Source organism: Eretmochelys imbricata, chromosome 2 (genome assembly GCF_965152235.1).
Source record: "Eretmochelys imbricata isolate rEreImb1 chromosome 2, rEreImb1.hap1, whole genome shotgun sequence".
NCBI lineage: Eukaryota > Metazoa > Chordata > Testudines > Cheloniidae > Eretmochelys > Eretmochelys imbricata.
Genome location: NC_135573.1, coordinates 178632165 through 178659981, shown reverse-complemented (window position 1 = coordinate 178659981; position 27817 = coordinate 178632165). Strand labels below are relative to the sequence as shown.

The following is a 27817-nucleotide window of genomic DNA, read 5'->3' as shown; positions in this document are numbered from 1 at the left end:
ACTTTCACCATAATTTAAAATGCATTGTGAAGGTTGCACTTTAGTAAACAAAGATCCAGAATAAATAGTATATGTTCTCTCACCCATATGAGAACATAACCTAAAACAGTCGATCAGAGGGTACCTGGTCTTAAAGAGAAATTCAATAGGTCATTGAACTTTTAAGTTGTTTTTAATTTGATTTTAATCATATCTAATGAAATGCCCAATTTGTGCTTTAGAAAATAAAGTTGTAAGATAATTATATTCTAACTTCTGTTTCAGTTTAGGGCTTAGCATGCTAGAAAAATGGAATGATGAATGAAAGCTTTTTTTTTTTTTTTTTTTTTTTTTTAAAGACACTGTTCGGAGCCCAGACAAACAAATCCACAGGAAGTGTTAAAGTCTTTCAGACTCCATGGCAGTATATTTTCTGTTCATTCTGAATGTCGATAGAAACAACATCATATCACCTTCTACCACATAACCACATTCTTCCCTGTCCGAAAATATTTATGATAGTATACGACTGCAACAGATAGGTTCTAAAATAGGTCTCCATTGAATTGAGAGATGTTCTAGCTAGCACATATTCTATTGGCCAACATATTCATAACACAGAAACAAAAAACCAATGCACACAACTTTGTGACACTTTTCTTGATATATTAAAGAACATATACCCTCCTACGGCTGTTCATATTTACCTCACTCTCCTCCTCAGCAATCCCAGCTGTCTCCTTTTCACCTGTTGTGACAGTCTCCTGCTTAAAAAGGAAATATGGTCAGCACACTAGAGTTTTTAGCAACAGAAAAGTATGCATTAATAAAATGTAATGGAAGCAGGGCATGTACTGGATGCAACAAAATTAATAGCTGAAGTCTAATGGCATATAATATATGGAAACTAATTCAGATATTGTCTGGCAAAACAAGCCATTCTTATTATAACACAGCATCAGAGCAACAAGTCAGCATGGTCTAAGAACTAAGAAAATTAATCCTTTCCTCCCTCTTCATCATCAATCACCACCACCACCACGCTAGGAATTTGGAGAGCTCCATTATTAACTTTTTATGGTTATTCTCACGGTAATGTTAGCTTTGAAAAGTTTTTGATAAGTACCTTCCCGGGAGTACTGTTGAGCTTTTCCTAAAGCTGGCTACAACTGTCCTGTCCCCGCCGTGTACCCCAACAACATTTAACACATTTTCCTCTTGGAATGTCTCAAAAATGAAAAGACTTTTTTTGATGTGGACAGTGATTCATTTAAGTGAACTGTGCAGAAAGATGTTGTGCCACAGAATATATTGTTTTTCCAAATTAACCAAGGACTGGTCTACTCTACAGTTGGGTTGGCTTAACTACATTGCTTAGGGCTGTGAAAAATGTCATGCCCCTCTAAAACATAATTAAGCCTCTCAGAAGAACCTCTTCCATTGCTGTAGTAATTGTCCACACCACAGCGGCGCATCTGTAGCCATGGTGCTGTATTGTTTCTAGTGTAGACATACCCACAACCTACTTTAAGGCCTGATTCAATGGGCCTCAAACACATGCCTAAAGTTAAGAATGTGATCAAGTGCTCTGCTGAATAGGGGCCTCAGATCTTTGCATAAGGTACTCAGATGTGTTAGGTTTTAATTGAATTAAAGAACTACTATGATGTAACTGGCTCCCCATACCTGGTATTTTCTTCAGTGTAGCTGGGACTTAACACTAAGGCCCTCTAGACAGGAGGAGTAAAACTGTACTAACTGCAAGACCTGCTGGAAAACAGACGACAAGTACATTTCTTCCAGAACTTTTCTGGACAACCATTTCCTAGCTGTTTTCTGGTTCTACTGTAGCAAGCAGAGTTTTAACACCAAGGTAGATGCAGCTGTGGACAGGGATTATTTAAAGACAGGCTATAAAATCTACCCTCTTAGCAAAATTTTAGCATGCTTTCTGAATGTGGGGGGTAACCCAGTCTGCAACAGTAATGTGTATGAACACAAAGCATGTTACAGTTGTTTGGCTACAGCCATAGCTGAAAATAGTTTCCACATAATAACGTGGACAGAGTCTCAATTAGCAACCTTCACAAGCCTGTAACTGTCACTCCAGAATTGCACAAATTTAATTGGAAATGGTTGTATTTTTTTTCCCCTAACAAAAGGATGCTGAGTTATTTCTGAACTTCATATCAATCATGTTTTTAATTTAATCTTCTAGTATTGCCTGCAGTCACATCATAAGCCCTAAACATGTCCAGATGCCAGGGCAAGTCAATTGCTATCGGCAGCGTTACCATGGAAACCTCTCACAGCTTTATCCTGTTAAAATTAGTGTTATATAACTATTATTAATTCTCCTTTGAAGCTACCAAAGCTGACTTCTTGAATTTTTTTTTACCTATTTACACCACAAGCTTGAGTGAGACTTTAGATGCATGAATATATGAACAAAGATTGATCATAAAAATGATAATTTCTTTTAAGACGTAAACACACACACACACACACTCCCCCCCACCAAATGCAATTTTCTGCTGAATCGACTTATCAATATAAAAAAAGTGTGTCATATAAAAATGGTCTCTCAAACTGGCACTTTTGCTCACTAGTACCCTGGCTTTTTGTATGCTTACTGGGAAACTTCCACTGTTTAGGTACCTTCAGTTGTTTAGGTCGTCCAATAACCTGGCTTTAGCCCTCTTCCCAAAGTGCTTCATCATATGTCCATAGATAAGGTCCAGTCCTTGGGATTTGCTTGGTTCACACTTCTATTGCATCTTGGAGCTTACATATGAGAGAGATCTTTCTGAAGCCAAGATTCTCAGTTGGATATGTATCCACGGTTTTAGATTCTCTTGGTCTGTCCTCTTGAATAATCCATCTTGTGTTTTGCACCAGCTCTGTCCTCATCTTTACATGTCAGCGTGCTATTTCTCTCTTTACATGTCAGCGTGCTATTTCTCTGTCACAATCTCTCACATATATGTCCCAGAACCCTCAGTTTTAAAAGAGCCTCATGCTCCAATTTGGCACCTGCAATTAAGTGCAAGCACAAAATTTTAGCCACAGTTAATTGCAGGTGCAGTCCATAGCACTTCCATACCTAACTACCTCACTGCACTCCCAAGTCAGCTAGTGAGGCATCTACATGCCATAAACTGTCCACAACTAGATGCAGCCACAATTTTGTAACCTCAGATGGAAGGCTGCTTTTTAAAATGAAGCCCAATGTATGCTGTACTCATTTTGTGCTTGCCAGGAACTTAGCAGGTGAGAGTCTCATACATAGTTGAATAGAACTATGAAAAAATATAGAATTTAGTTTAGACTTTGATTAATTTAAGGGAGGGGGCACGATGCAAGCAGGCATTACCAGTGGTTCTCACAATAAAAGTTTTGGTGGCCTCAGAGTGCGGGCACCAACTTTGGCTGCTGGCTGCATGGACACTTTTTCCTAAAATACTTATTAACTTGAGGAAAAACAAATAAATATGCACGTATATACACATCCAGATCATTGTCATTTATTTATGTAGGTTATTTTTACGGACTCAATAATAAAAGTAATGCTGTGAAAAATACTGGTATGTTAATATCACTTTTCACAGTAAGTTCTGGCAAACTAAGACCCGGATGAAGGACGGCGGGGGGGAGAGGCTGAGGCAGCAGAGGCCGGGGCAATGGATGTGGGGCCCCGCCACCGTGTGGGTTGGAGGCATGGGTCGGCACCTGGGGCTGGCACCCTGAGCTAGCACCCACTGGAGTCCATAGTCAGCACCCACAGTTGTGTGGCCAGGGCTGGGGATCAGCACCCACTGCCACGCAGCTGGGGTCAGCATCTGGAGCTGGCACCTTCTGCTGTGCAGCTGCTGATCAGCGCTTGTGTTCCATGCCCATTGCTGCACAGCCAGGGCTAGGAGTCAGTGTCCTGAGCCAGAACCTGCTGGAGCCTGGGGTTGGTGACTGCTGCCACATGACCGGAGCTGGGGATCTGCACCTGGGGCTGGGGGATCAGCACCCATGGCCAGCACTTGCCAGAACCCAGGGTCAACATCCAAGAGCAGTGCCTGGGGTCAGCGACCAGGGCTGGGGGTCTGCGCCTGCTGCCACACAGCCAGGTCTAGGGGTCAGCATCCAGTGCCAGCACCTGCCAGAGCCCAAAGCCAGTGCCCGGGATCTGCACCCAGGGCCAGCAGCTGCTGGAGCTCAAGGTCAGCGCCTGGGGTCAGTGACTAGGGCTGAGGATCAGAGTGCATGGACAGGGGGGTCAGCGCTTGGGGCCAGCGGCCACCAGCGGGATTGGGGGTCGGTGCCACACAGCCGGAGCCGGGAATTGGAGTCTGAAGCCCTATGGCTGGAGCCCTAGTCTGCAGCCAGGCTCCCTAAGTCCCTGCCGCCCAACCATCCCAGGGCGGAAGTCTGAGCCCCACTAAGTCCCCCATCTCCCTCACAGGTAGAGGGCTCACCTTGCTCCTTCAGCATTGTGCCCCACCTGTCTCCAGAGACGTGCAGAGTGACGCATCCAGGGACAACAGGGAGGAAGGGGAAGAGCCCAAAGCTTTGCCACCCACACCCCCCACACCCCACTCCCCCATCACCGCCCAGGAAGGTGGTGTGGACACAGGAAAGCCCCCTGGTGGCCGCATTAGACCCAAGGCACAGGAGAGTTCTCTCAGAACTACTAAGTGTAACTAATAAAACAGGGATCTCTGAATAGCCCCCATAAACATCAGTGTGTTCCATACAACATACAAATGGCTAGGAAATGAGCATAACACGGTTAATTAACTTTCACATTAAGACACCACATTGTTGCCTTCATTTCAAATCCAATCTCTTATTTTCCCCCACGTCTTGAATATGAATTACTACTATATTTGGTGGCATATTCTGACATTTCAATTAATGCACATCTTCCCCACACGTGCAGCAGGACATCTGCCCAAAACATACAGCCATACTCAGAGTTGTGGTCAGTGTTTGGCTGAAGATGTATTGGAGTTTGAATGAAAAATGGACACAGTGGAAGGAGCATTTTTTAAATCAGAAAAAGAAACAGCACAATGGCTAGCGTACTATGTGCTTTTTACATGGTATTCTACTGCTATCTTTTACTAGTGCATAGAAATAGGTGGCAGAACTGTCTCCAAAGAGCTGCATTAGTGATGAGACTGCCCTTCCTATACCAACATAAGCTGATGATGCCTCTACTTTCCCTGGTTCTACGGAACACTGTTAGAAGATAGCATAAGTGTACATGTTGCACCTTGGAATGCCAATCACTTCCTTCCCCACAAAAAATGAGAAAAAAACCCACAGATCAATTGTTGCTGACAACTAATAAAAATCTGCAGTTGGTCTATGGCACTTGAGCCCTGAAGGAGAAAGAAAGGAGCATGAAGCAAGTTCCTGTACTGCACTGACATAATGAGACACTGGAATGAGGACACAGGGGAACACAAATGGAAGAATGGCTTGTTTTTTTCTCCTTTCACTCCCCACATTAAGTATTTTGTTGAAGAAAAATGGAGGAGGAAAGAATATACCCATGTGTCTGACACAGCAGAAAATATCAGACTGATTTTTCAAGAACTATTCACATCTAAGGGCCATTTGTGTTAGTAGGAGTTATGCCTGAATAACAAGTACTTCAGGATTTGGCCTTTGGAAAATATACTCTTATATTACTGAATGAGACCTATTGGTAGGGACCTGAAGCTTACTATAAGCTAACATTTTACTTAAATCAGCTACTTACAGCTGGTTGAAAAAACAAATTTAGTCCCTTCCTCCCCACCCCATTTGCAAATCATTAAAGTACCAACCTGGATTTCTGCAAATTCATTTGTTGTTTCTAAGTATTTACTAAACAATTTGGGCAATCAATTTTCAGGCAAAGGATGGTTTTTGAACAGTTCCCTTTGTCTATTTGTTATTCTTTGTGTGTGTGCGCAATTTATTACTTAAGCCATGTCATACTGATTCTGTTCCCTCACTTGGTGACTGAAACATTTTAAAACAGGAGACTGAGGATTAAAGAATCACAAGTAAACAACAACAAGGCCAGATTCTGACAGCTACTACTCACTATGAGTTCATGCTGCACAAGAAGCCCCTTTGACTTACATGAGAATATTCAGATAGCAAATTTCCCAAGATATGCATTCAATAATAGAGGGACTTATCCATAAATCACATCTATCTAAGGTACCTCTATCCCCATTTTACAGATGGGAACTGAGGTACAGAGAGACTTAAGGGCCAGATTTTTAAAGGTATTGAGGTACCTGACACTACAAATATGAACCTAGTGGGATTTACAGAAGTGCCTAGGTGCCTATTGGCCATTGACATAATTGACTTCAGGTGCTTCTGTAAATCCCATTAGCTGCCTATATGCATCTTTAGACACTTAAATAAATACCATTGAGAATCTGTTCCAGAAGGTACGTCTACACTGCAGCAGCGAGGCTCCCAGCCTGGACTGAGAGAGACAGGCTAGTGGGGCTTGCACTATCATTCTAAAAACAGCTGTGTAGACAGCACTTTAAAGTCGTGGCTTGGGCTGGAGCTTCAGTGCCTGACACAACTACTTCTAAATGATGTCTACACAGCTACTTTTACAGCACTAGTGCAAGCACTACTAGCCCGAATCTTCTGACCCAGGTGGCTCGCTGATGTGAGCGGTGTCAATACCCTAAGCGACTTACCAAGGCCACACAGGAAGACTGTGCAGGAGCTGGGACCTGAACCCAAAGTCTACCAAGTCAGAGCTTAGTGTCCTGATAACTGGACTATCCCTTCCCTTCCTTCAAATTAAATGAGACCCACATTATGCTGGAAAATTTACCCTAGCCCCACAAGGTTGGCAATACATGTCCAAGGTACATTTTCTGGCATAGCATGGTCTGACAAGAAATATACTACAGGCAAATTACACCTATTGATGATGCCACAGTAATTTGAGTATAATGTAAAGCCAAGAGATACGTAGTGGGAGAAAATTTACAAATATTTTATAACACACATTTTTTAAAAATTCACATGGATAAACTGAATGCAGGACTCCTATTGAGGAATGTTTTCATCTATGGTAGCCTTATCAAATGTTGGCCTTTGACCTTTTGTCTATTTCTTCTTTAATCTTAATCTTCAAAAACTCTTCTTATATCACATATTAAAAGCTATTTTTCCAAAGTAACATTTGCTTCTCCCACTGGACCAGATTCCAACAGTAAAGCTACCGCATGCGTTATTAAAATCAGCATGTTTCATTTCTTATTTCCCAGAGGACTCTTTTTTCCAAATGAGCAAGAACTTAGTTTCATTTACAAAATAAAACAAAGCAGAGAAAACCTTAACAAAATCATTTAACTGCTATTTAATATCTATCATCTATCTTCTGAATTGCTACTAAGTCGCCCTCATTTTCTGGCTGTGAAGAATGCTTTCTGCAGGTGAACTAAAGCAGTGATACAATACATTTACTTGAGTCTACAGAGAGACTGCGTGAAACAGCAGTTCTAAAAAAAGGGTGAACAACCGCATTATAACTATTTCAATATAAACAAACCTCCAGCTATTCTCTAGTCAGTGGCCAAAGTATGGGTTGGTAGCATGATTCTGAGTAGAGTGCCTTGGCACATATGATAAGGCCTGTTCACCGCAGTACATATGCCATAAATAAATTCTATAGATAATACGTTTGTCTAGATGGAGACAAGGGCTGTTTTGATTTCATATAGTCAAATAGGAAAAAGCAGACATCCACTTCACCTACCCCTAGTGAAACGGTGGATAAAGAAAGGCCTAATCCTAATAAATACCTAACTTCACAAAGTAGATAGCACCAGAAAATGAGGCACAGAAACTTGTCCATGTCACTCATCAGGCCCTCTGATTCCCCAACCAATGCCCCTATCTCTGGATCAAACTGCTTCCTGGGGGTCATAAAAGGTGAATGAAACACTCATTGACTTCAATGGCAGAAGGACAGGCCCATAAAGCAGTTCTTTTCCTGTCTAATTCTGATCATGTGTCTGTAACAGTCCACAGGAAAATTCCAGACTCCGTTTTGGGCCTCACTGAACTGAATTTTTGGAGTAGCCATGAGGAATATCAAATAATTCTTTGGAGTATTTTACTAACTCTAAAAAGGAGTAATTAAGGTGCCTTCAAATGAGGGTGATGCCTCAGATGTCTTCCAGACAAATTCCTCTCTTCCCACACAATGTGAGTAAAAAGCAATGGTGATATAATCTGATTTAATAACCTTTAATGTGACTTGTGGAAAGTCAGGATTTGGCCCAGTGAATACCTGTTCAGATTTTAACAGTGACAGACCACTAGTTACTGACCTGGAGAAAGATAATACACTATTAGGCTGGCAATCAACAGAAATAGATGCATTTTTCTTTAGATCATGGATTCTCAGCACTGGGGTGAAACCCTCCTGGCCTTTCCATATTGCTAAATAGAAGGGATGCCCTGGCTAGATGGAAGGGGTGTCAATGGTGGCACCATTATGGAAAAATGGAGATCCAATATGGAAAAGACTGAGAACCACTGGCTTAGAGTACCTCTTGAAATCTAACAGCTTGGCTGAGGAGGAGAGGGAAGCAGCTCAGGCAACCTTGCTGAGGTTTTCTTTGAGAGCTATCATCTTTTTCCACAACATTTGAGTCCCAGTTTTCTGAATGTTGACTTTGAGACCTTCAATTTAGATACCCTCAATTGGCTTTGGAGCTCAGTTCTCCGGCTGACTTCCAACCTTAGGAGACTTGTATAAACCTGTGTTTTGGTTTCTATTAGGAAGCAGTTCAATGCTCAGGCAAACAACATTCAAGATGTACATTAGCCCAGTACTTCTCTCTCTACTTGAAAAGAGAAAAGCATGAATAGTGTCATTTATAAATAGTATCAATTCATTTCCCTGGTTATGTTTGTCTGACAGTTACAATATCTGAATCCACAGTAGTTCAGTTGAACTTCACTCTGAAACATCAGCCATAAGAGGAAGGACATTTTAGGGTAAAAAGGCACACACAGCTTTTGGAAAGCCTGTTGTGACATGGGAGGCTAGAACGGAAACCAGCCCTAAAAGTAAAGAGGATAAAAATGGAGAGGATGGCTGCAATATGGTGGACACATATGCAATGATGAACAAAAAAAAAAATAATCAGATGAAAGCTGGGGCATATGAGGTAGTGGTCACTCACCACAGCTTCCTCTGCTGGCTCACTAGGCTCAGCAGGCAGAGCTTCCTGTTCAGGAGCCACGGCCACAACAGGAGCAGGAGCCGTGGCCGGAAAAGAGAGGGGTTCTTCAGCCTGGGGTTCCAAAGATGGAGCTTCTTCCGCCTCAATCTTATTTAGGTTTTTTAAATGAAAAAATCATTGAACATTTGAAATTGGGGAACAGGAAAGAGTGCACAACTACAGTTCTGTATTTATTACAATTCTCTTTCCCTGGTAGCTGTCATAACGGGCTTGATCTTGCAGACCCATGCCTCTGAGAGGATAGCAGAACTGGGCCTCGTAACAACAATAATTAACACCTAGCATTTTCATCTTCAAAGCACTTTATATATATTTAACTGATCCTCACAACATCCCCCTGAGGTAGGGAAATAGTATCATCCCAGTTTTAGAGATAGAAAATGAGGCACAGAGAAATTAGATGACCTGAACAAGGATATTCTGAAAGTCTGTAGCAGAGCCAGAACCTGAACTCAGAGCTCATAAACCCCAGTCCAGTCTCTAAACCACAAGGCTATTGTTACTATGAGATTTTAAAACAATCCCTTGTTCTTTTATATGCAGTTTTGTCTGTTCTGAAAATAAATGGTCCCTGTTCTGTCTATTTATGCTGGATGTAGTCATACCAGACAGCCATTTATAGGGAGCAAATATCATGGACCGAAACAATTTGCACTCCTGCTCTTTTCCAGATCCACTGTCTACCCTTTTTCCCATTAACAGTTTATTTAAATCTGGCAGAATGAAAATAACCAGATTGTGATGAACAAGCTCCCCCTCTACCAGTTAATTCCAAACCACCTATGTGGAATCCATCTTCTGAGCCATGTTACCGCGATTCAGAGTCTGATGAATTTTAGCATACATTTGTTGTTAGCATAAGGATGCATCCAGGAACACCAGTCCTGGCACAAACCTCAATTCTGCAGCAAAGTGCCCCCCTCAAAAAAAAGAGAAAGCTTTTCCACCGTTCGTAAGACAGTTTCCAAGCAATTAATGTAACAGCGGTTAGTTTGGGGGTAAAAATACTTAGGGCAGGATTTGTTCCATATTGAAGGAGAGCTACAGGTTGGGATCACTTACACAGAATAGCTAGCTCAACCAGACAAAATAACCTTAATGGATTAGTCCACCATGAACAAATTACTCTGTACATTGCAAAGCTCAGAAGTTACTGAGTTCAGTCAAGCATCTTCATTCACATTTAATAACACTTTGGGTGGAAAGTCTCTTGTGATATAAAAGGCAGCCTCTATAAAAGTCTCTAAGATTAAAACATTTTCTTTTTCAATATTTTTCAAGTAAAATCAAGAGGTCTTTACTTATTTTTCACTCATTCCTTAAATAGGCCAATTCCCACTGCAGTCAATGGAAGTTTGCCTAAGTAAGGATGTCAGGAGTTGGCACAGTATAAAGACACACTCATTATATTGTACCATGCTGTGCAGCACATTTCTATGTAGTGAATTAATATTAGCTGTATGGTATTTCACAAAGAAGACATCAGAAACTGGAATGAAAAACACTAGGCAGTTCTATCTAGGGGAGTCCACTAATAAGTTTCCTGAGGTTTATTACTATAAGTAACTGTAGCTACTTAGACAATTGTTATAATGCAGATTATATTGATTTTCTTCAAGTTGCTTGCACATAACAGGATTTATCAAGTAATCTGCAGTCTATTTACCATGTTTGAACTTCAGCTAAATACTGCCCATAGTACACTTATTGAATAATGGAAATACAGTATTTGATTATGTTTCTGGATATATGCATATGCACATGCACTGTACAAAAGCCACACCAAATAATGTTCTCAAACTTTTCCTGTTTGCCAGCTGACATATATAGTGTATGTCTATTTCCTACTATGCTGATACTTCATATTTTTACATCACCTTTAGCTAAATCAAGACTGCAGTAGAGTATTGGTGAGAAGAAATTGTCTACCAGAGCATGGTCACTTGCACAAACATTTCTAAACCCCTATATGATAATAAAAATGAATGTGTCTGATTAAATATATGAAAAACCACTAATCAAAAGTAATATTTCCAGGTGGATAAATTGTGACAAAGACAATGTATTATTGTAACAGAGAATAAAGTTGGTGACATTTTGTGCCAGCTTCTACTTGGTTAACATTGCACAGTGGTGTTTATTAATACCCTTTCTTGATTGAAATGACTGCACCAGTTATAAAAACAAATATAAATTATGTGCAAACTGACCATTGCTGTTATATCATAAAACTAAAATTCTAGAAATTAAATTTGGAATATTTAAAAACATCCCTTTTTAAGATGCTGGGTGTCGGGCAATATTTCCGGTTGTTGTGGGGTTTATTTTGTTTTGGTTTGCTTTTGTAGAAAAATGTTTGAGTGGGGAAAGTTCACAGCTACACAGAATCCTTAGCCCAATGTTGCAAGCAAAGGGTACATGTTTTAAAAGATGGAAGCACATCAGTGCAATAGAGGCATTTGCAAAAACGCAACACAATATTTTAAGGGATATTTTAAAAAAAGGAATAAAAGCCACAACTTACCAAGTTATCTACCACATTCTGATTTGATTGCACTGTGAATAGAGAAGTATCCTAGGGATATACAAAGAAGCAGGAAAAATATTTTAAGCAAGCTTGTAGAAGTCTAAGCCTTACAGAATCAAGCCTTTGGTAGTCAGGCAACCCTCTCATTGATTACAGAGCTTTACCTAAGTAAGTGATGGAGAATCAGATTCCCAGACAGATCATTTTAATAAGTTTACCTCAAATGTAGACAGTTAAACATTGTTTTTTAGAAATACTTTATGGAAGAATGAAAATCTATTAAACATTATCCTGATGAAGGCATAGAAGTGTAAAACTGAGTTCACAGTCTCACAATACACCTAACTTACAACAGCTCCATTACAGAGACAAGGTGGGTGAGGTAATATCTTTTATTGGATCAACTTCTGTTGGTGAGAGAGGCAAGCTTTCGAGCTGGCACTCCCTGTGTCACAGCTTAATACAAGGTGGAGCAGTTTGTTTAGCATAAGTAGTTAGCACATACTATAAAGGACCATTCAAGGTAGAGGGATAAGCGTCTGCGGGCAGGTCTACACCACAGCAGGGACTGACACTCTGAGACCCACCAAATCGACTGCAGATCGCTCTCCAGTCAACCCCTGTACTCTACCCCGACGAGAAGAGTAAGGTAAGTAAACGCGAGAGTTTCTCCTGTCGAACCTTCCCCCCCCCTCCACCCAGTGTAGACCCTGCGGTAACTTGACCTAAGGTACGTCGACTCCAGCTAGCCCAGGGAGTTGCTTAGCATAGGGCGACTTACCGCGGTAGCATAGACAGCCTATGATATGCTTTTAAGGACAGAAACCCAGAATAAGCAGTCCGGGTGCTGGGGTGGGGTGGGGCAGGTAGGGGGGGAAGAGGAGAACTAAGATGGCTATAGCTCACCACTGTACTTTCCTGATTCTGTGCTGTTCTGAGGCCTGGACTGGCTAAATTATGGCAGCCTGCCCCCATCTTTCTATGGGAGGCAGCACTGCTCAGAATCTCCACAATGTTGTGCTGTGGCTCTGCCTACCCCTAGACATGCTCTCAGCACATCCCCTATATAAAAACCAGGATTCATGATGGGGTTCTTGGAGGATAATTTGAATCCATCTTCCTCAGTTCCTGCACTAAAGGAATTCTCCTTCAGCTGGACCTGGGGTTGTTAGGGCTCCTTTATGTGGCTCTGGCTCTTTTCTACATTGTAAAGTGGCTGGAGCAGGGATGAGAATCACAATCACAGAGCCCAATTCTGCCTTCCCGCGCACCCTAGCAACATGGTCTATTCGTATTTACCAGAAGACAGTTTGGTAAAATGATTGGTTGTTGTCAGCCCAATGATTATGTTACATTTTATGTCACATTACAGGATAGTTTCAAAATCAATGAAGACATCTTTAAAAATTTGAAAAGAAACTCATAAGAAAAAAGGAATTTAAACAATGAACCATACACTAGCACAGAACTTTCAGACAGTTAAAATCTGCTTATCCACATGAGATAGGGGATGTGAAAGAAAGTTAAATAGGTTTTTTTCACATAAGTATGGAATTTTGGTACGTGTATCAGATTTCACATAACAGATTTAGATAACTAACGTTTTACTAAATCTACAAAATGTTAACTAAGCACTATCTGGTCTTTTGACTTCCTCTAGGGGGTTATAATATAAAATAGACATTGGGCTGTTTTACAAGTTGAGTGCATTGGGTGCAATAACTTTTACATTTGTTAAATGTTTATTATAAATACACAAATTCTCTTCTGCCTTTCTTTGGCAGATGATAGCACCAGCTAGACAGCTCAAGCTGTACAGCTGTTCCAAAAAAAGGTTAGTATATTTTGTGAAACATTTTCAAAGAGTGGATTTTTTTATTTCTTTCAAGAATTTTCATGCTTTTTTGATGAAAGTTTTAGAATTAGATTTTTTTTAATTAAAGAAAATTTTGTTTTGGTGGGGAAACCTCCCACTCTCCCCCCACTCCCTTCTTTGCACACTTTCTCCCATTTTCTCCAATGGAAAAAAGTTTAAAAGGGAGAGAAAGTATGGATTTTTCTATCACTGTCTCACCAGCAAAGAACAAACAAAAAGCTTTACAAATTTAAAAAAAAAATCAAACACTTACAAAAATGTTCAATTTGAATTTTTACTGACATTGAAATGTGGTAAGAAATACCTCAAATTTGTTGAAACAGCATTCTTCAACAATTTTTTTTTAAAATCAAAAAACATTTTGACCAGCTCTGCATGGCTGTTTTATAGGTAAAGTGCACTGGATTCAATAGCTTTTAAGTTTTCTAAATACTTCAGCAAGAGAAGAGTCTGGCCAACATTCATTTGAAAATCCTACCCTAAAATTTCAGTGTCAATTTAAAATCCCTCCATGTAATGAGGTAGATTTTTAAGTACTGGCCTCCATTTTTGTGTTTGTAATTATTTGCTCTATTCTGTTCTACCCTGCTTAAGTTCTTTTCTGCTCCCATCACAGAGTTATCTTAGCAGGTGAAGATGCATAGATGTCCCTATGATGTAAACTGTCCCACCAAATAATTGTGGATACAAAATTGCACCCATAATTTGCAGGTGCAAAGGTGGAAGACCACTTTTAAAAATCTGGTCCTTTATATGCAGTCAGGTCATTCACAAAATACTAAGGACAAATTCTGGTCCTACTGAATTCGATGAGAGCTTTGATTTAAGTGGGGGTACAAAGATTTGGTTCTGTAAGACATTAAGGGTGAGATTTTCTTACCCACTCCAGACCCACTGTATGGGTAAAAGGGCTGGAGCAGCATTGAAAGCCCCAATTCTAGCTGTGCCTTCTGAGGGCCACACCACAAGACTTAGTGTAAGGGGGGGATGAGTGTGGGAAAGGCATCAGGAGAGGGGCCACAGCACTGCAGAGATTCCAAGCAGCATGCTGTGGCCCATAGGGTAGCCCATGGATGCTGCTGTATCTCAGTCAGCCCTGGGTCCTAAGTTATGCTGGGGGCCCTGGAGCAGCCCAAGATTGTGAGGGTGCAAAGGTCACTTAAAGCAACTTTTCCCCATCATACCCCCTTTTGCTTCACCTCTCAGAGGCCCAGCACTGAGTAAACACTAGTAAATTTCTGTGGTTAACAAATAATCTAGAACTAACTTCCTTACTGAAAATCAGATTTAAAAAAATGAACACAAAGGTGTACACAAGTATAAAAGTTGGTGGAAGAATATGAAACCCACACTTAATATTTTGCGGTCTGAGTAAACTCACTTCCAAAAAATTCAACTAGAAATCTAAAACACAGTAGCTTACTGGTGGAAACCTTGGCCCATAGAAGTGGTGGGAGTTTTGTCATTAATTTCTGTGGTGCCAGGATTTCACCTGAAATATTGGTGCCATATCAATGACATTTAGGGTGACCAGACAGCAAGTGTGAAAAATCAGGACAGGGATGGGGGTGATAGGCACCTGTATAAGACAAAGCCCTGAATATCGGGACTGTCCCTATAAAATCGGGACATCTGGTCGCCCTAATGACATTGGGTATGTCTACACTGAAGTCATGGGATGTGATTGCAGCTTGTACAGATGTACTTGTGCTAACTTTACTCAAGTTGGACAAGCCCACCCAAAACCCTGGTTAATTACTCATGGGGCCAGCCTATGCTGAAACCCATCTTGGAGCAATTTCACTGCTCCAGTATCCGAGCTGCCTAGATTAAAGCTAACTTGGGTATAGCAACATGAATATGCCCATTATGTATGATGTTTGGAAATGGAAGGGGTAACTCATGGTCTGGTATTGTCCTCTGCTTTTTATGCTTCTGGCAGTTTGAGACTCGCAAAGCATAAGGCCAGTCCCTGTCCACTCTTGACAGCCCAGCAAATCTCTCAAACATGTTTATTTCTTACCTGTGTGAATCCATTAAATGTGCTGCTGGATGCCTAATAGAAGTGGAAAGCAGAACAAATATTATTAGTTTATTAACTCAGAGAATAAGTCAATATATTCTTAGTTGAAAATTTTTTTAAAAATGCAAAAAATACACCAAAAATATAAAATTAAAAAAAAAAAATGAAGGTCAAGACAGTGAGAGAAGCTACTTGGTAACTTTTTAATAGGCTAAAAAAGGCAGAATGATTGATTTTAGGATTTTGAAAAGACTGTAGGTGTATTTTTTTTAGAAAATATAAAATACAAAAATGGGCCTTGATGGTTTAGTGCTGCACCACATTTTGGATAGTTGCATGAGAAATTTTCAACAAGATTAGCAAGGGGTTTAGAGAAGGCGGGGGAACAAGTAAATGGATTGTTTATAAAACACAGGGTTATGTACAACCTAAGGAACTCTTTTTCTAGACTATGCTACACACTGGGGTAGGTACCTCTTCTTTATCAGCCTCAATTTCCTGGTACAATAATCCAAATCTCCGGTTAGCAATTTCATCTTCAGATAAATCTGAGTTGTTGGTCTCATTGTCTTTGGGACTAGTTGAACTCTCGGTGCTAGTGTTTCTGGAATTTCCCACTTCAAACAGAACCAAGGGTCTAGCTATCTCCTTGCTTAGTCCAGAGTTGCTAATGCTTGCCTGCTCCCCGGATGAGCCTTGTTTTAAAGGTACCTCCTGATTTTTATTGCTTGTGGTTACACCCATATCTTGCCAGCTATTATCTATACTTCCCAAGTCTTGGGTAGACCATTTATCACTAAAGCTTGGCCAAGTGTTTTCCATATTACTTTCCTCTGAGTCTTGTTGCTTAGGGGAAAAGGGCCAGTTATCAAATCCATTTGTTTGGCCACCTGACAGACTAGAAAACCCCCAGGGATCATTATTAACGGTGGGATCCCAGTTTGTCAGCCAGGGATCTGTTTCCAAGGCTCCTCCAGGGACACTAATGTTACTACTATGGTCTTCAGTCACTGCAGGTGCTGCCCTAGCTACCAATTTATCTCCCACATTATCTAAACAAGAATCACTGCACTTTGCACTAGCTTGGTCAGCTGTCTCAGGCTGCAGTGCCAACTCTTTTTCAAAGGGTATAAAGTCAGCTTGACCTTCATCAGCAGCACTACCATTTTGGAGGGTGCTGAAGCTATTGTCTTCAGTTTCTTTAACAGACTCTTCCGCACTGAATAATTCAGCATCACATAGAACTTTCCCAACATCCGCAGTGTCCCTTTCAGAGTGGTCTGTAACATCTAGGACAACATGTCCCAAAACATTTATGCGCTCCATGGCTGTACTCCCACCAGCAACACTGCCAGCATGGTCTACGTCATCCAAAAACTCTGTTTCATGGTCACGATTCCAGTTATCTAAGACATTTTCAGGTTCAACATCAGCACATTCTACATGTTTACATGTGTTCTCTACTATGTTAGCCCCATCTTCCAACCCTGCACTCAAACTTCCAGGAACCATTCCATCTATCTCCTGAATGACATTTACCCCTTTAAATTTTATTTGCCCATGATTTTCCAGGCCAGTTTCCTCAAGGTAATTGTCAACAGTTGTCTCAGTTTGCCCACTATTATATTCTGACTCCCATACAGTTTCTATCTCAGTATTTTCTACAATTTCATGGTCTCGTTTTGCTAAGCCCTTAAGAGGTTCTACTTCACTGTGTTCTTTATTTTCATAATCTGTCTCTTCAAACTCCTTTGTATGTTTTATCTCCTTGAAGTTAACAGCTCTGGTCTCTACCTTTTCACATGGCTCCACACCTGCCCACATAGACTCTTCCTCCTCCTGCTTCTTCTCCTCTGCCTTTTCCACATCACATGGGGATTCATCCAATAAGCTATCAGTTCCAATTATAGGCATCTCACAACTGGATTCATTTGCTAAAGGCTGATCAGGCTCCAAATCTTTGCATGGGATATTTCTAGCATCTGAACGTGCCTTCAGTGAAGTCCTCTGATTTTCACCTATAGAAGAGGACCCTGGTGCATGATCCTCCTGTTCACCTACAGCAGGCCAAACACTAACAGACAACGTGCCAGTGGATTCTCTTGAGGTTTGCTCTGCCTCAGGGAAAGGCAAAGAACCACCTGCAGTGATCTCCTGGCTGACACTGGCTGTGCTAAGTTCTAGGCCCCAGTTGAGTGAACCTAGATCAGTTTGGGATCTGTTAATATCTTCTGTTGACCCATTGTTTGGGTTTTCCTCCATGACCAGGTTACACAGGGAAAGACTTTTTGAAGAATCAGGCTTTAGGCAAGCAGAAAAGCAAAGAAAAGAACAAGATGAAAAAGATAATGGCTGACTTGATGAGAAAACACAAAATTCATATTATACTATAGTAATTTTAGTTTAAAGATAAAGAATGCAAAATAATTAAATCAAACAGCTTAAGGAAAAGTTATGTGGTTTGTAATATTTGGAGACAATTGCTACAATCTAAAGAACGGTATCGGTAGATGAAAGAGAGAATACTAATTAAAAGATTAAAACAGATAGAGTTTTAGTAGGTTTGCTTACCGGCTGCACCAGTTCACTGCTTGTCTGTATGGAAGAAAACCATATAAATAAACAAATGTAAAACTAAACCCTGTGGTTCATCTAAACTAGTGGTTTGTTGTTTTTTTTTGTTTGTTTTTTTAATCAGTACCATATAGATTACCAGTGGTTATGGAGCTGCTCAGTGGATGATCACATGGTGCTGGCTCTCTTCCATGTTTCCAGATGCTAACTCATATTAATAGCTAAATTAATATTAAATAGTTCCTTAACATTGTTGTTCCATGTAAGGAATTTCTGTGCTTGTCAAAAAGATCTTATACAATCACCAACAGAAAGGGAGATTACTCTGCGTGATCATGAATAGGATGGGAAGTGATCCAAAAGACAATAGTTCTGGTCTATACAGTGTAATTGTAGCCTTGTTGGTCCTAGGATTCTAGAGAGACAAGGTAATACTAGAGAGACCGACAATGGGTCTGATATCATTAACTCTAGGGCCCTTTACACAACTCTGGCAGGGGCCTTACTGTAAAATAGGTCTGATTCTCTGTTATCATCCACCTTGCATAGACATTTGCATCAGCGCCAAATGGGTGTAAAATGCTGCCAAATTAAAATGCCAGCTTTTACAAACACTTTGCACTGGTACAAATGACTAGACAAAATGCAGGGCAAAGGTGAATCTGGCTCAGTTTGTCTGTTAAGAGGAAGTTCACAATGTAATAAAGCTTGTGAAACCTCTGATCCAAACTATTTAACAGTAAAGCCCTTGTCAAGCTTGTTACTTGTTTTAACAGGAATGGAGAGAACTAGAGTTAGCTATAAAAAAAAAGAAAAATATTGACAAGCTACAAAGGAAAAATGTGAGACAAGCAGACTTACATAAAACATCTACTATTCATTCAGTGTTATAATTTCAAGAGGTTCTCATGGCATTTACACTGGCTTTGAAATTAAAAGTAAAAAACTGAATTCTAACTAGTGTGTGTAGATGAAACCTTAATTTTTCTTCTGGACTCTGTTTAATCCTCCCTAAGAAGCAGAGGTGACCATTATAAAAGCATCACACTTGCTATCTATTCATGCAACACTGCTGTAAAATTTTGCTACTTAAGGCCTTGAGTCAACAGAAAAGATCCATAGATTTGTGTGCTGTTTAAGTCTGCACAAGGTCACAGATTAGAGTTTTGCTTCCTCAGGAGGTCTAGCCAGCCATCACTTTGACATAAAGTAGGAAGAAAGCTCACGAAAACTAGCCCTCTTCTTCCTGAACACCATTATACCCGATTCAGCAGCAGGAGATGGGAGAAAGAGCAACTGCATCTTCTACAGCAGTGGCTGCTTTTCTGAATGATACCAGAGTATGGTATGTCCACTGTTGCTTTTAAATTTACTGTATTTAAAGATCAATTCTCTCTCCACCCCTGAACTTTGAAAAATAAAAAATTAGGTGTCTATTGAAAGGAAGTTCAAAGGAAATACAACCTCAGAAAAGAGGTGACCAGTAGCGTCCATTACCACCCACCAACAGCTATTAAATACATGAAAATAAAAGCAGAAAATAGCGGTCATCAGCTTGACTGAGTGAACCCATCTTAGAACAATTCAATATAAATACATCATCTTTGTTAGCACTGCCCCTTCTGTTCAGAAGCTGAGTCTCTCCTTCCCTTCATATAGGATTGCCTTCCATCTCTGTGACCAGATCTCCTATTTCTGGCCCCAGAGCTCTGAAACCCGGTTTGGTTTCCTTGCTGGCCTGTAATGCATCCTCAAAGGCTTTGCATGTTGTGCCTGAAGCAGTGGACATGAGGCAAAACTTTCTGGGGTCTATTACTGCTGCTGCTGGAGGGCAAACAAATGGGTTCAGGAGTGCTGAGGATATTCATGGAAAACTAGCACAGCAGGGATGTAGGAAAAAGATAAGGCCAGATGCTCAGCTCATATAAATAAGTGCAGCTCCCAGGAAACCAACTATGCTAATTGACACTGGCTGAGGTTCTAGACCATTTACTTTTGTCTCTCTGTGCTTTACATGGGATGGGTGAGGAATTGTACATATGAATCCCCTGCATATGAGACATCTGTTCAGCAGGTAATGCAGGATTTAGAGAGAAGGTTCACTTTAAATCATTTAAATCCAGGAGTTGTTTCCCTCTTGAGATGAAATTAACTCCACCTCCAGTGTGATGTGACCATAAACGGGCAGCTGGGTACATATCTAGGCTCTTACCAAAACAGGCCGTCTAGGTCAGGACCTCATTCAAACTTATTGACTTCAATGAGCTTTAGATCAGATCCCTACTGTAAAGCTTTCTGACCTGGATTATGGCTTTGCATCAGATTGTTTTACATGTAGGTATTTAGATAGGTAAAATCTTATTCTGGCTATCAATTAAGAACAGCCAAACCTTCCTTACATATGTCAGAAACCCTCTATGTGCATCTTCAAGGGGACTCCCAAATAACATTCCCTAATGGCTTTATACGGTACTCAGGATGGGATGAGCAACACCTCTTGGGAGTGGAGCAGTGACTGCACCAATGGCTTAAACGTACATTGTTAAAATAGGATTTTGGCTGATTAATTCAGCTATAGGGCTATGGTAGAACTCTGGCTGAAGATCCTATTTCCTTTTAAATTAAGCCTCCAGAAAGATTTGTTGTATATGAGCTAGATGATAAAGGTCATAAAACCTTGTTAATATACTGCAATTTGTTGTTTGCACTAATAAGCAAAATAAATCCCTTTAAATTACATTAGTAAAAATGACTTTATCGGACCTTGAATCACCAGCATGGCAATTTTAAAGCCAAAAAATGTCACGAGTAGCAGAATCCTATTAACCTGGATGACAGTAGCTGTTTGTTTTTTGTTGTCCAAATAATAAAGACTTTTTTTCTGTTCATTCCTAATGGTGATAGGTGGGCTTCACATACTTTAAAATATTCTGGCATTCTCTGTAAATGCTTCATTTTGCCTTATGTGAAATCCTCTAGAGTGCTACAGAATCAGAGGCACAGAAAACATCTCAATGCACAATGATAAATATCAATCTTACCGTCCATAAATCCCAGGGCAATGTCTGGAAAAAGGGCGAAAAAAGACATTGTTGAAAATATTGTCTGTACACTGTATGTTAGAACTTATCTATATAGTGCTGTAACTATACCCGGTACTTAAGCACAGCCTTAGTATATTTTGGGGGCTGGGGGAGGGCAAATGGAGGGTTGTGATAGTTCCTACTACAACAAAACTGCACTTGTCCAGTGAGATCATACCACTATGCATATGACTGGCATGTATGGAGAACTTCAGGTAGGAAGGATAGGTCCACCAATGGCTATTAGCCAGGGATACAACACCATGCTCTGAGCGTCCCTGGCCTCTGTTTGCCAGAAGCTGGGAGTGGACGATAGGGGATGGATCACTGATGATTGCCTGTTCTGTTCATTCCCTCTGAAGCAGCTGGCATTGGCCACTGTCGGAAGACAGGATACTGGGCTAGATGGATCTTTGGTCTGACCCAGTATGGCTGTTCTTATGTTCAGGTCTCCCCAGTCTGCTATTACTGCAGAAATGGAGGCCAGCTACTTGGATCATCAACATAGTCATCAATAGGTACACAAGTTTTGCGAGGGACAGTTGCTCATATAAGCCAGAGATCTGGCTTTCCAGTAACTGTAGGGTCTTGTCACGATCCCTGTACAATACAGGGATGTATTGTTTTATTTTACAGATGGGGAAACAAAAGCAGAAAAATTGTGACTTGACCAATACCACAGAGAGAATTAGTAACAGAACCAGGAATTGAATTCAGGAGTCCCTTGCTGTCAATCCCTTGCTCAGCACACTGGATTTCTATACCTCTGAATCTATTAAAATATTGATAAAATTTAGTGGCTTATCAGAAGGGCCAGCCTAGCTGCATGGCACAGCTGGGAAAAATCTTGTAGTGACTTTAGCAACATCAGAGGCAGGATGGGTGTCTCTGCCTCCCACAGCTATTAAATGATCAAGATTCCTTTCAAAAGATCAAGGAATATGTGGCCATGATTCCCACAGACCTTAAAGAATAATCTTGTGTGACTGTTGTAGGGACCCAAGAAAAACCTATAACTTTAGGTGAAATCAAGTGACAAACTTTACACCCTCACAATTGGTTTGCATTGGTTTACATTCTGAATGTTCTCACCTTAAGCAAAGGGCCAGAGAAAGATGGACAGACAAATGGATGAAAGAAAGCTAAGTTTAGTCCTGACATTAATATTCCCCCACATCCAAAGGGTCTTCATTGATCTCAAAGGGTGGCTGGGACACTTTACAACAGATAAAACTTGTGCTCCATAGAGGTTACAAAATAAAAACACAACTACCAAAAAAAATTCAAAAACTGTTTTGAGAACTGCTACTAAATATTTGCTTAACTTCAAGGATGGAGCATATTACCTTTGCCTTCCTGTCTTGCTAAATGCCTGCACCCTAAATCTTCTGAAGGCCTTGAAGCAAATCTGCTGCTTATGTAATGAACTACTTCAATTTTTTATGACTACAAACCCCTTTCCATAAATCAAAATCAAGTACTTCAGTACCCAGCTTTCCTGAGGATGAACATCATCATCCAGTTCTCAATTAGTTTATTCCCAGATAAGTATCTCTTTTATGGACATATCCCAATTGATATTTATCTGCATGCATCTTTATAGTCTATTAGCTAAATATCACTACTTTCCTGAAAAATTATGGGCCCAGATCTGCAACCTTTGCTCAAAGGAAACAATCCGACTTATTGACGCTAAAAGTCCCATTCACTTTAAATTACTTCTCATTCACATATGTAGTACCATTAAAGTCAAAGTTGGAGGGTTGCATCCCATGCTGTTGTCTGACATTAATACTACAATTAAGTAGCTGCTAGAATTTTCATTAGAAACCCTGTTTTGAGTTGTGGCTTTTTTGTTAGTGACAATAGTGGTGTTTGGGAAAATTTCTTTGCATCCCTTTATCTCTCTTCCCCCACAATGTCATAATCTTCTCCAATTCTTAAAACTCCATGGTGTGACGGCAACACAACTCTGGCATGTCAGCAGAACTATTTCTCCCAATTCTACTATTTTAAAAAGCACAAAAATTAAATTCCACAATGCTGGTCTCTTTTAGGCTGATGGATGTGTCTCTAAACACTAGGGTAACCAGATGTTCCAATTTTATAGGGACAGTCCCAATTTTTGGGTCTCTCTCTTATATAGGCTCCTATTACCCCCCACCCTGTCCCGACTTTTCACATTTGCTGTCTGATCACCCTACTAAACACACTCAAATAGCATTAACTTAACTGTTCAGATGCAAAATACCAACAGCCAAAAGAATTTAAAGTAACATTAACCCTAAGGGATGTTATCTCATTCCCATGCCAGTGGCACCTGAGGAAAAGGTGGATTTAAGATGTTAAAATCAGGCACTTGTGAGTGATATGGAGATTTGACAGCTCGGAGGTGGGGCAGAACTGTGTGCTCTAGGAGACAGGATACCAGCAGGACTCAGAATGAAGATCAGAATGTTTCTCTGGTTGGGTTTATTAGCTAGGGGGGATAGAGACTAGGTGCTTGTGGGATGCATGTGTAATAACTGGGGAGAGAAGGGACAGAACACAGAGGGTGGTCTGGACTGTGAGGGTGTTGGGAGGTGGGGAAGTTACTGCTGGAAGAGTGGGATAGGCAGAGGGAGAATACTGCCAGGCACTTGTGGAATGAGGGTTACAGAGATCGAAAGGAGGTAGGGGCAGAGACGAGAGCAGACGGGCACTTTTCAGGGTCTGTTTGCAGTTGAGGGCATGTGGTGGGAGAATTAAATGGCAGGTTGGGAAGGCATTTGGGAGCCACTGCACAGAAGACTATGTTTATCTTCAGTACACTTCCTCAGTGCACTTTACTGAGAGGGGGAAAAAAAACCCACAACAGTAAAACCAACACAAACTCAGAAAATGCACTTAAGGCGGGAACTCCATCCTTAGCGTCCCCCTCCCCTCCAGTATTACAAGGCTCTCCAAACACAGATCAGATTTCATCCAGTTACACCTAGTCAGAATAGTGGATTGTAAGTGAATTGTAATCCTCAAAGATATCCTCTGAGTGGGGGTAGCCACTATGTCTCACCCATACAAAAGATAGATAATCCCCTTCTGCATGTTTATAGGGGGTGGGGGCAGGGCGGTGGGAGAGCGTTTAGTGAATGCCTTCTATGCACCTACTTGGGAATACACAGACAATGTACATAGTCTCTGTTTAATAGTTCTCTATATTTCATGTTGGCAAATATTTCCAGCCACTGCAAAAATAAAACCTACTGCTATTTGTACATTATCCTGACAGCGCATGAATGCTCTTTTATGGAAGTTTCATGTTTTGTGTTTAATTCTCCCATTTCTCTTATCACATTCAGGATTATTGAATGAGGAGCTGAAAGGGCAGAGCTTGCAGAGTCAAAGCTGGAATTTTCTGTCAATACTGAACGCATAAATCTAAAACCAAGGATTCTATTTTTTTCAGGGAGGGGAATTAAACAACAAGCAGGATGTGACAAAGCTCTATGATAATTAAACATTGAAAACTGCAACTAGAAATCTGACTTGGAGTTTGGAGTGCTGATAGTGTGATGTTTTTCTGTCCCCACATGTATCAGTGGAAATCACCACACATCTATTATGTAACCAGGCATGCTCACCAAATAAGTTAATTCACAGAGAGAAAGATCAGCAGAAAACCTGGATTGTCTCAACAACCTGGCTTGTCTTCTCACTCCTTCACCACTGTTGAGCTCCTGAACAATTGATTTAGACTCTAACTACATTACAGTTCAAATCATGTCAGGCCAGAATCACACTGAAACATGGTCCTTGCTAGCAGTGTTAACATGGTTTCTCTGGCTGCTGTATAAGAGACAGGTCCATGCTGGCCAGAGAAATTCTTATCACCCAACCAGAAGTGTATTTAGAAAGGATTCTATTAACATTATTTAGTACCAGTATAGACAGAAACTTAAAATTGCAGCTTCACTAGGTCAAGCCAGCAACTCCCATGTTGCCCATAATTCTGCTGAGGGAAGCTATCTTCAGTCAACATGGCATAGAGTGTTATATAGTACAGAATAATTCTTCCCTATAATATCCCACATAAAAACATGTGAGACAGTTTTATTTTATTTTTCTTATAGTCTAACTAAAACAGATTTATGAAAAAGAAAGCCAATCAGGTCATATTCTGTATTTAGTACAAAGACTATCACAGCATAGCAGTAGTATGCTGCCCCTATAAGACTGAGTGTCTCCTGAGCCACAGACAGTCATAGCTGGATTTTAAAAAAAGAACCTGTCAGCAAAGCAGGCTTGGGAAGATTACAACATTTTTTTCAGAGTTAGTCTATGGTTTGAAAAAAAGGTATAACGTCAGAGTCAAAGCCATCAGTTACAGGTGGCTGCTCTGCTTGACTATAATCTCATATTAGCCTGACGCTTCTCTCTTCCCCTACCCGGTCATCAGGTTGTACTGGTATTGCTGAAGAAGGAAGATGGATGGCTAATGAGAACTATGAAAGATCAAGTTTTTCAGAAATTGTAAATCCATCATTCATTAATTCATGAGGCAGATGTTTGTTACCAAAGTCAACACACTCCATTCCTGTATAGCATACCTCTAGCAAAGAAATACCTGAGACATGGGAGAGTGGGTTAGGGTTATTCCTGTTGATACCACTTCTGGCTTGAAAGGGTCAAAGTCCAGATCTAGCAAACATTCCTCTTTCTTCACTTCAGGAGCTTCATTCTGTTGGAGAAGAGATGCTCACTTAAAACTCATATAGAAACCACACCGTACAAGCAAAATATGAAGGTTTCCTATCTACCTGCAACCAGAGGGGAAAAGTTCTCTAAAGACTTCAGAGGATTCTCCATAGAATTCAGTGTTCACGACTGCCAGACCTGATAAAAAAAAAAAAAAAAAAAAAAAAAAACAAAAAAAACCCCTTCCCTTATAGCTTTAAGTTAAAGAGATTTGGATGCCTAATTCCCATCCGACATCCAACGTCCTGGGGTCCTCAGAAAATCCCAACAATAATGCTCGACTGTTTGTGAAAAGTTAACATAAAAGGACAATGAATATGCGTGAATCAAATTTCACTCTAATAAAGGTCTGTGACTCCAAACTGTAGAGTCATCCACAGCCCTGCTTAAATCTTGCTACACTGATCTGTCCAAAAGTCTGCATTAACTACTGTAGTGCCTTTCTTATTCACAATTAATTGTCAAGCAAGGGCCTGATCCCAAGCTCAATGGAGTCAATACAAATATCTTTTTTGACTCATTGGGCTTTGAATCAGGCTCTGTGTGAACAAACATGAAAAAATAATTAGAATACTGCATCAGAAAGTGCTTCTTTTCACTAATTTCACAGTTACAACTTAGATTTAATTATTTTTCATAACTGTCCTAGTTTTTGCAATAAGACCTCACTAAAGCATTTGTTTTTTAAATTTTGGCAGAAAAATAGGGAGAGACCCCACTGGTTTTTTACATATGAATTGGGGAGTATGCAGGTTACTGAAGTGTTAATTTGTGAGGCTCTGGTGTATTGTTTTTAAAGGAATTCAGGTTAGCCACACCAGTGTGGCGAATGATAAAATTCCACACACAAACACCTCTCTGGTGGCTAATGGTCTAAACAGATAGATCCAGAGTTTTAAAATGTTAAGAGTGAAAACACTGTAAATGAACTCTACTACTGGGAAATGGCAGGTTCAAATGTGTCTGATTAGATAATTTCTCATGAAAAAAGCTGACCTGCATGCACAAGCATGTCAACTGTCCCATGGAAATTAGGTGCATAAATTATCTGAAAATCAGGCTATTAATATTTTCTATGAATTCATACACTTCATTTTAAAGCTGTATATACACAGAATTTATTGACCTATTCAGTGCAAGGAATTACACTGCTAAAAAAATCCCTCGGCTGTTGATTTTCATATGAACTGGCTCACAGTTTTACATGGAGGAGTTCCAGTTAGATTTGAGCATAATCCTAGGTCACATGGATATATTGAAAATATAGTAGATACCATGACTCAGGTAATTAACACTCCTCCCCACCCCTGCATACACACTAGGATTATATCCTTTGTTAAGATTTGTCAAGTCAGCTTGTCAGCAACATTTAGATTATACCATAATCTTGAGGCACTAGCAGGGCCGGCCTTACCTAAAGTGATGCTCTGGGCGAGGCTGAAGGTGGAACAGGGTTGGGGGAGTGGAGCTGGGGGGGGAGGGGGAGGGCTGGAGCTCGGCTGGGGGCGGAGCAGAGGTGCAGGCAGAACAGGAGATGGGGAGGAGCTGGGGATGGGGGAGGAGCTATACTGGAGGTGCAGCTGGGCAGGAGGGCAGAGATGCAGGAGGCGCAGGGGATGGGGGCAGACCAGGGCTAGAGGTGGACCGCAGCTATGAGGTGAATAGGGCTGGGGGTGAAACTGCGGGGGTTGGCAGAAGGCTGTTATTGTGACACTCTTGATGCCCCTCTCCTCCCTCCCCTGC

At 40.7% G+C, this 27817-nt stretch overlaps 1 protein-coding gene across 1 annotated transcript in view; it reads right to left on the bottom strand.

Annotated features, from left to right (window-relative positions):
- The window catches only part of AMPH (amphiphysin), a 169325-nt gene that overhangs the window by 11751 nt on the left and 129757 nt on the right, over window positions 1-27817 (bottom strand). Inside the window, exons 12-18 of the mRNA XM_077811013.1 lie at window positions 25944-26057; window positions 21299-21322; window positions 18255-18278; window positions 15684-15716; window positions 11782-11832; window positions 9198-9344; window positions 687-746 (exon numbers count right to left, since the gene is read on the bottom strand). Of these exons, the coding sequence (XP_077667139.1) occupies window positions 687-746; window positions 9198-9344; window positions 11782-11832; window positions 15684-15716; window positions 18255-18278; window positions 21299-21322; window positions 25944-26057 (453 nt within the window). The remainder of the gene's footprint in view (window positions 1-686; window positions 747-9197; window positions 9345-11781; window positions 11833-15683; window positions 15717-18254; window positions 18279-21298; window positions 21323-25943; window positions 26058-27817) is intronic.